Below are 9,086 nucleotides of genomic sequence, written 5' to 3'. Positions count from 1 at the left end.
TCTTCATCTCGTAACCCATTAATTTATTTAGCCGTGGTCAAAGTTTTTACAGGAGATAATTAATTGTTGCCTCTGCGTCTGTCCAGGCTCTTTTAATTAAACAAAAAATAATCGGTATCCATCACTACCATCTGTACAACAGGGTTTTATCTTCTTTTCTCAGATGCTGTCCTCATGGGGATCTGAAGCTCCACACAAAAATCCATCAGGCTTCAGATGCCCTTGACATGTAAGTTTTGCTTGCTGACAGCGAGGAAAGTGGGGCATGGAAGGCTTGATTTTTTTCAGAGCTGGTGATAGACATAACAGTGGCTGAAGTCAAGGAGAGCCTGGAAATTCAGAGCCTCACTCTGAATTGCAGATCCGCAGAGTTTAAGGAACTCGCTGTGGTCACAAAGGGAACTGGAGGCATGTTGGGGAATGTAAACATGGCTTTCTCATCCCAGCACCCGATGTTGTTCCATATAAACACCGCCACGGTGAGCGTCCTCATGAAATAGGGTGGCTGGATTTTCAGTCTCAAGAAACAGACAGGGAGGAAGGAATAAAACTGCCTGAGAGTTGGACTTGGCCTGCTTATTACACGAGGGAAAATAATTTAAGTCAGACAGAAGGCATTACTTAATGCTGTCAATAAGTACACATCTCCTGTCATCAATGTATGCTGCACATATGTATGCAAACACACGCAAAAAATAGCGTAAAAAATGTAGAAAATTCATGATAAAGTTAAGTTTTCCACACTGTGACATAGTGAGGCAGTCACAGTGAACATGAACACAGGTTTATAGGTGTAGACCTTGCTCTGTGAGAGAGAAGCAACACGGTTTGTCTTGCAGACATCAGATAAGGAGTGCTGGAGCTGGACCAGATATTTTTTTTTCAGGCAGAAATGGTTCAACTAAAGCAGCTGAAATAAAATTTAGTGGCATGCATTCTTTACTTTCCACTTAACTCTGTTGTTTATTGGAGCAGACCAGAGAAAAAGAAAATCATTTGACAGCCTGACCTGCATCCACTTTGCCCAGCCAATTGTGAGTTGGAAGCCAGGATGGGAGCACAGCAGCAAAGTATAAACTGAGAGGTAGTTGTGCAGAGTTCATCTTTTTCAAATAAATACACAGAGGATGAGAAAGAAACAGCTGTGTCCAATATAGAAATAGACTATACATGTATAAAAATACTCTTGTAGCCAGTGTGGATTGCAGCCAGTATGTACAGCAAGGTTTGCGTTCCTGGCTTCTTTGAGCAAATCTACAGAAAACGGTTCCCTTCTCTCGTGTGTCTGCCTGGGTTTGCCTCCCTGAGCAATGTAAAAGATGTTTACCTTTTGATGATTAATGTCCTCTGGAAAATATTCAGATGCTCTGGTCAAAGCCTTGCTGCAGATTCAATATGAGGGCTGAATTCTGCATGACTTGGATGCAAACACAGCTCTGGGCATTTGCTGGGTACTGCATTAGTGTGTGCTGGGTTGTGAAATAGCGTGCTTCTGTGGCCTGGAGGAGCCTGGGTCAGTGCAGGTGCCCAGCTACACGGCTGCTTGAAGGAAAGAGGTGCAAAGTATTTCCAGGGACACACTTGTCTTTCCAAGGAAGACAATTATGAAGTTAAATGCGGAGGAGCTGTATCCACAGTGTGTGATTTTGCTCTCCAGGATACAATAGGATAAGCTCTGGTGTATTATAACTTATGCAATTTGCTTGATTGGACATTTTAAAGCTCCAGGTGCCCATTCATGCAGTAGTTTTGCTCTCCCTTTGCAGGCCAAGCAGCTCAAGCCTCGTTACGCTCCCTCCCAGCGCGAGGGTGGTGCAATTTCCAAGACTCTCAAGCGGGCGTCTTGGCTGGGCCGTAAAAAGCTGCAGGTAAAGGGACTCCTCTCATGGCACACGAGCTAGAAATTGCTGGAAAAAAAGCACCAAGGCAGCAGCCTGCAGGCCCTGATGGGGATATTTGCCATTATCAGAGCACTGCAGAGACGATTCATTAACTCCAGTACGCGGATTTAATTGAATGTCTCCAAGTCTTTGTGTCCCGATCAGGAGGAAGCTCTCTCCCCTTTGTCACGAATTTGCACCAACTTAAGTCATTTCCAGAGCACCAGCCTGTTCCATAGGTTGAAAGGCCTCTGTCCAGCCAGTGTTATTCAGCCAGGCGAGTGCAAGCACGCTCCCAAAGTAGCAAGAAGTTAATTTGATGCTGCATCCCCCACTGGCAAAGGTACAATGGGGAGATACGAGACGGTTCGTGCCAGCTCACCACGGCTGTTGATTGATCTAGGCGTGAGGAGGTGGACGAATCTGACCCAGTTATTTCAAGGGAACACTGTACCGGTTTTAGCTTCTCAGAACTGTTTCTGAAAGAAAACCAGAGCCAGTGTTTGCTCCTGAAGCAGCGTCTAGTTGCCTGCATGCTCCCAGCACCAATCCTGCTGCAGCTGAGACACAAATTAGCTGCCATAGTCTAGGATCAGGCTTCTCACCCAGTTATGACTAAGCTCTTTCAAAAGGAGAAACATTCAGGATTTCTTGCTTAATTGGTAAAACAGATTAATTTGACTATTGAGAACATAACCAAGCGGAAGAGAGGAATTGACACACCTAGCTGGTTCCTGCTCAGGCTCGTGATTCACGTTAATTGATGGGTCACGTTTGTCGTTGATCATTTCCACCAGCAACACGGCGTGCTCCCTCTTCCCGCCCAGGTCTGCCAGAGGACGAACGTCGGCGTTTCCTGCAGCTTTCCCCAGGCACCATCACTGGTAGCTGATGCCGTTTTAAAAGAGGAACGTCACTGATTGAAACCAGCAAGTGAAACCTTCAATGTCTTGGTTTTTAGCTGCCACGTGCCTTGCCAAGAACCCACGTCTTTCTCACACCAAGTGCCCCCAAGGATCAGGGGCTGCATCTTTAACAAAAAGCTCCATTTCCCCTGACTTTCAGTTGTTAAATCAGTTCAAAACTCGCGCCAGCTTTGATGGCTCCAGTGACGCTCAGGAACGGCGCGGCAGAGCCAAGAAATCAGGCGCGTGGTGCTGAGCAACCCCCCCACACTACGCCCGGGGTTTTATTAGATCCTTATCAGATTTCCTGCAGTCTAGGACGAAGGGCACGGAGCTACCAGCAGGCGCGGATGGGGTTACAGCAGCCCGTCGGCCTAGAATAACAGCCAGTACTCACCAGGCCCCTTCTAACCCCGCTGGAAGCTTTGCAAATCCCACAGCCCCATTCCCCTCTCCCAACAGCAAACACAGGGGGGGGGCAGGAGGCTGCTCTGCTCTCCCAGTGCTCTGCTGTCCCCAGCCCTGCAGTGCCAACCCCCTGCACCCCTCCAGCAGCACGGCCTGGGCCCAGGTCCCCTTTCCCTCCCTTCCTTTGGCACCTTGCATTATGGCCCCTTTGCCTCCTGGTGCCCACCTCGCCCCTGTGCACCCATCCACGCATTTTCACCCCCCTCCACGTGCTCAGCCTGCCTCCACGCACCTCGCTTTGGCGCTGCACCACCCCGCACCGCACCTACCTCCGAGGCTTGCACCCGTGCCCGCCTCATGCTTCTCCTCCGTGCACCCTTTTCAACCCAACCGCGCCCTGCGCCGCACTCCACCTCGCTTTTAGCACCCCCTCGTTTCCCTGCCCCACCCTTTGCGCTGCACCCCGCTTTGCACCGCACCCCTCGCCCCCACGCACCCCCCTTGCAGCTGCCCCCTGCCCTGCAGTAGCGCCCTCCTGCTCCTCTGCTCCCCCTTTTGGGTTCTAACCCTGCTTTGCAGCTGCCCCCCGCCTTGCCGTGCACCCCTTGCCCCCGTGCACACCCCTTACAGTTCCACCCCACTTTGCAAACCCCCCCACGCCCCTTCCAGTGCCCTCTTTCCAACTGCACCCCACTTTGGAGCACACTCCTCAGCCCTCCAACCCCCTTTTCCAGTTGCAACCCCCTTTTCAGTGTTCCCCTTTCCAGTTGTACTGTTTTACAACACACCCCATTGCAATGCCCCCTTTCCAGTTGCACCCCGCTTTCCAGTGCCCCTTTCCAGTTGCAGTTTCAAACCCCCCCCCTTTCCAGTGCCACCCCAATTTGCAGTGTCCCCGTCCCACTTGCAGCCTGTTTCACAGCACACCCCCACTTTGCAGGGCTCCCTTTCCAGTTGCACCCCGTTTCAAAACACCCCCCCCTTTCCAGTCGCACCCCATATCACAGCACACCCCGCTTTGCCGTGCCCCCTTCCCAACTGCACCATCCCAAAACACCCCCCCCTTTCCAGTTGCACCCCACTTTGCAGCCCCCCCTTCCCACTCGCACCGTTTCCCAGCACCCCTACTTTGCAGCCCCCCTTCCCAGTTACACCCCATTTCCCAGCACCATTTCCACCCCCCTCCCCGCTTCCCCCATTCCCCAGCACCCCCTTTCCGCGTGCACCCCCCTTTTGCAGCACCCCCTTTCCATCTGCGCCCCCCTTTCCATCTGCGCCCCCATCTCCCACCACCCCCTTTCCACCCACCCCCGCTTCCCCCCCGCACTCCCCCACCCCCTTCTCTTCTCCCACCCCCTTCCCCTTTATTTTTTTCCCCTTTTTCCCCCTTTTTTTTTCCCGCCCCTCCCCGCCCTGCCCCCGGCCCGGCCCCTCCGCCGTGCCCAGGGCGCTGCATTCCGCAGGCGCTGCGGGGCCGCCTCCGCCCCTGCCTCCTCCCCGCGGCCGCCCCGGCCGCTCCGGGGGATGTTCCGCCGTTCCTCCGCCACCCAAGCCCCGGTCCCGGTCCCGGCTCTTCTCAGCCTGCCGCCGGGGCTGCTCCGAGCCCGCAGCACCCGTGGGTCCCGGTCCCCAGCGAGCCCCCGCCGCGCCCTGCGCCCTGCGCCATGGCCGCGCTCCTCCTGCCGTGGGTGCTGCTGGTGTTGCTGGGCTCGCTGCTACCCGGGCAGGGCTTGCAGGCCAACCCCATGTTGGCTTCCGAGCCTTCCCGGAGACACCCGGCACCGCTACCGGGTGGGGAAGCCGGGGGTATCACGGCCGCGCCGCCGCCGGCCACGGCGCAGGAGATGCACCCGCTGAACAAGCAGGCGGCCAACCACTCGGGCGAGGGGCACAACAAGCACCGCAAAGCCTTCCCCGTGCTGGGCATCGACTACGCTCACGTCCGCATCCCCTTCGAGATCTCCCTCTGGATCCTGCTGGCCTGCCTGATGAAGCTGGGTAGGTCGGCGGTGGTGCTGGGTGATGGGGAAGGGTCCCCACCGCGAGCGACCCCGGGGTGAGCGCCCCGCGGTAGCCCCGGGAGGGAACCCCTGGATTCCCGGGGAAGGTGCTGTCAGCATCCCGGGTGCGACCCCCGGAGCATGCAGGGTGCGACCCCCTGGCTGGACGGGGCAGTATCCCCGGGCAAAGCCCCCTTCACGCCCCGGGCACCCCAGGACGGGGGGTGCATCGCTCTCCCCGCGACCTTGTGTCTGCTGCAGGCCCGGCAGCCGGCGCAGTGGGCACCCCAGCCCCCTTGGTGGGGGCAGGCTTGCTTGTCCCGATGCCCAGAGCATCAGCGAAGATGCTCCCCGAGCACTGACCATCCCCTCTTTGGGCAAGGGGCGTTTTAGGTTTCCCTGACATCATTCGGGAGGCAGGCAGCACCGGGGAGGAAGCGTCGGCTGCGTTGCTTTGTTTCCTTCCCAAACCACAGCCGCCTTTTGTAACCTTGGAGAAATCACTTACAATTTCTCCCCGCTTCGGCCTCCCCTTCCTCCCGGGAATCGGGCTGGGCATCCCAAACCCCCTGCTGCGGTGTGTCCTCCCCCGAAGATCACTGTGGGAAGGGTGGCGAGAGGCCGGGGGCAGAGGCTGGGAGCAGACCCCGCGGGATGAGGGCTCCGGAAAGGCAGCGGCGTGCCGGGGCGGCCGGCGGGTTTTGGCTGAGTGTTTCCCAAACTTCTGCAGCTGGATCGATCGCGAACCAACCACCCCACAGCGTGCCGTGGTGCCACCACCTCGCACCCACCAGCACCCAAGGGCCAGACCTGGGGAGGTCGCGTTGGCCCCACTCCAGCTGGGGATTTCGAGGGCAGGTGAAATGTTTGCCTGTCCCAGCCCTAGAGTGGGCGACGGGAGGGAGGGAGGGAGGATGTGTGTTGCCTTAATTTTGTTCCTTAATTACCATCAGAGCCGTAGCAGCGCTGGCAGCTCCTTCTGGAGCACTGCAACGGATTGAAATCTGGCTGGGGGTCCTGAGACATCACAGCCAGGGACATTTCCCTCGGGTGCCTGCTTTAAGCCATGCTCCATCCTGCTCCAGTGGGTCCCAGAGACCCCAGACGTGGCCGAGATCGTGGACACTCCCTGCCAAAGTTTTCCCCCAAAGCACCTCACCCCGTTCCCAGCCTGCTGCGAGCGTGCACAGGCCGGTAAAACCCCATTTTCCTAACCCCTCCCGCATGTTTTATTCACGCGTAGGCAAATGAGTGAAAACGTTTCCATGCCAGAGGCTTCCCGGGCGAGCAGAGCGGCGTGGCGAGGCGGAAAGGGGACGTGTGGGTTTCGGCCCTTCCGGGCTTCCCCCGTGGAGCAAAGTGCTTCAAAAGCGCGGGTGGCTGAAGGCAGCCTCGCCGCAGGAAACGCGGCCCTGAAACCTCCTCTCCCATGGCTCACCTAGCATCTGTTAAGCGACCTCTGCTAGCTGCTCGGGGCTACTGCACCGCGGTCTCTGCCGCCTGTCTCGGGGAGTGAAGAGTGATGAAATCAGGAGGATCTGCGCGGAAGCCGGAGGAGAAAGGAGGGGCCAACACGGCTGGCCCCTCTCCAGCCAGGGCTCTGCTCTCGGACGAACTCAGGGCACGATTTGGGAACCTCGGCTCGCTGCCCGAAGCCCCCCGTGGGCAGCGGAGAGCCCGTGGGGCACGGGGACATCCCCACGGGCAGCCAGAGGCTGTTCTGGGAGCCTGCCCTGAAAGTTAGGGTTTGTTTGCCTTGCGTGGAAAGTTATTTCTGGCCGTCAGCTGAGCTCGGTTCGTTCACAGTAAAAGTATTCCGCAGGGCTGTGCGGTGATGGGGAGTATTTTAGGAGCTGCCTCGCAGCTCTGGCAAGGGTCCCTCGAGGACGGCAGGTGCTCTGCAGGGATGCTGCCGATGCCAAAACCGTACCTTCAGCTACCGACCTAGCAGGGACTTCGGCAGCAGAGCCGTAACGGGGCTTCGTCCTCTTCCTCGGCCTCTTCCCCAGGGTTTTGAGACTGCGTCAGAGCGAGGGGGACGGCGGGGCTGGCTCGGCGTGCTGTTCCCACGTTGCTGGTAGAGCTGAATATTCAGGCTCCCTCAGCTCCATCCCGTCCTGCATCAGAAGAAGTTACACAGAAGTCAGCACGTCGCCTCTGGGTGTCCCCAGCTGGGGTGCCAGGGGGTGACCACACAGTGCAGGCAGTCCAGGGGCTCGGAAGCACTTCCAGAGCTCTTCCTTCTGCCAGGAGATGCAGCCAGAGCCTTGTCCTGCTGCTGGGTTTCTCCTGATTGCTCTGGGTAATTCACAGGCAGCCTTTGGGGCTTAAAGGGGGACATCCTGCTTTTTGGGACAGGACACGTCGCTTGTGGTCGCCGCGTGCCTCGCAGGCGTGGGCTGCTTCTGCGTTGCCTCATCCCAGCGCGGAAGGGCACGGCTGCTGCTGCCTGCTGCCTGCTTCCCTTCGTGCTCGAGCAGCGTTTTCAGCCTGTGGGGGAGAAAATGGGGGAGGGACAGCCACAATCGGGCTTTTCCAACGCCCCACCAGCTACGTGCAGGCCACATCTGGCGGTGACCGTGCCAGGAGCGGAGCTGGGTTAGCTCGCAGTGTCGCAAGGAGATTTTGTCTCAGCCTGTTGCGTGTCCCCATCACGTCAGACCTCCAATCCCTCTGTCCCCGGCCTCCCCGCTGCCTTACTCACCTCCTCGAGGCTGTTTGTGAGGGCTTTGTAAGGGCACTGAGGGGTTTTCCTCAGCAGGGTGCTGGGGGAGCAGCTGGGGAAGGGCTGGGTGCCGTGCCCAGCACAGGACCGGCTGCACAAACGCAGTGTCCTGAGCCCAGCAGCGGGGGGAATGAACGACCTTTCAGCTCCAGCAGAGGATCAGGAGCATTCGGGTTCGGCTGTAAACATTTTTCTATTTCGGGGGAAAGGGAAGGAGTGAGTCAGGGCTGGGAACAGCCGCTTGTGGTGAGCAGTCCCCTCGCTGGCTCATCTGGGGCCTGCTGGTCGGAGCTCTGCTGCAAACCAGCTCCTGCCCACCTGCAGGGTTAGCTGCGTCCCCAAAGCCCGTCTCAGGTCCTGCCTTTTGAAACAGAAAAGCACAGCAGTCCTATTTCCCTCCCGGGGTCAGGTTTGATGCAGGACGGCCGTGTTATTTGCAGGGCCGGCTGCACCAAGTGGCTGTCCTGCATCGGAGAGCTCCCAGATCCTCACTGTCCTTCATGGAACAGCCTCACCACTGCACCTAGCAGCTCAGGCAGGTACCGGGGTCATGATTTCCTACACGTCTGCTCGAGGGACTGCTGCAGAGGTTACCTACGAGGCAGTGCTCTGTGGCCGAGCTCTCCTGCCCTGCTTTTGCTCGCTGGTGCGTGCGAGACGTTAATTCAACGCCCGGTGCAGCGGGCTCTGCTCGGAGCCCGTAGCAATCACTGAGTCATTGCTCTGCCTTCTTTCTTCCCCCTTCACAGCCTTTTTTTCTGTTTGTGTGCCTGTGCTGGGGCTGTTTGGGGTGTCTCCGTCTCTCACAGTCTGGCAGCAGCCAGCGCCGTCCCCATGCCTGCAGGAAAATCCCCCCCATGGCCCCTGTCCTTATCAGAGCCCCATAAAACCTCCTGGGGAGCGTGTCCCTGCAGAGCCAGCTGTCCTGGCAGAGAGGGAGCCCAAAGCCCTGGGATTTGGTGTCACGTCTCAGCTCCGTTTGCAGGGCACAAGGCAGGCACCGGGTCCAGCTCCTGCGTTCAGCGGCAGCGCTGCGGGGGCGGTTGGTTGCCTTTGGCCAGCTCCAGCCGGCCGTCCCTGTCACTGCTGGTGTCTGGAGAGGAACGAGATTAAGGAAGTCCCTTGGGGCCTGCGGGCTGGTGATAGGAGCTGAAAAAAGAAGAGCAAA

General features: G+C 57.8%; 1 protein-coding gene and 1 long non-coding RNA gene across 2 annotated transcripts in view; one reads left to right on the top strand and one right to left on the bottom strand.

Moving 5' to 3' along the window:
• Positions 1 to 27: 27 nt before the first annotated feature.
• On the bottom strand, positions 28 to 3,637 carry LOC311218059. Its single transcript, XR_014619084.1, has 3 exons — positions 3,523 to 3,637; positions 2,604 to 2,768; positions 28 to 2,359 (listed from the first exon to the last, which is right to left on the bottom strand). It is a non-coding gene; the product is annotated as an uncharacterized lncRNA (long non-coding RNA).
• A 1,040-nt stretch (positions 3,638 to 4,677) lies between these two features.
• The window catches only part of SLC9A1 (solute carrier family 9 member A1), a 29,405-nt gene continuing 24,996 nt past the window's right edge, over positions 4,678 to 9,086 (top strand). Inside the window, exon 1 of the mRNA XM_084300520.1 lies at positions 4,678 to 5,191. Coding sequence (XP_084156646.1) covers positions 4,858 to 5,191 — 334 coding nt within the window. The 5' untranslated portion in view covers positions 4,678 to 4,857. The remainder of the gene's footprint in view (positions 5,192 to 9,086) is intronic.

The sequence above is a fragment of the Netta rufina genome, assembly GCF_964035555.1.
Source record: "Netta rufina genome assembly, chromosome: 23".
Taxonomy (NCBI): Eukaryota; Metazoa; Chordata; class Aves; order Anseriformes; family Anatidae; genus Netta; species Netta rufina.
This window is presented reverse-complemented; position numbering and strand designations above follow the sequence as displayed.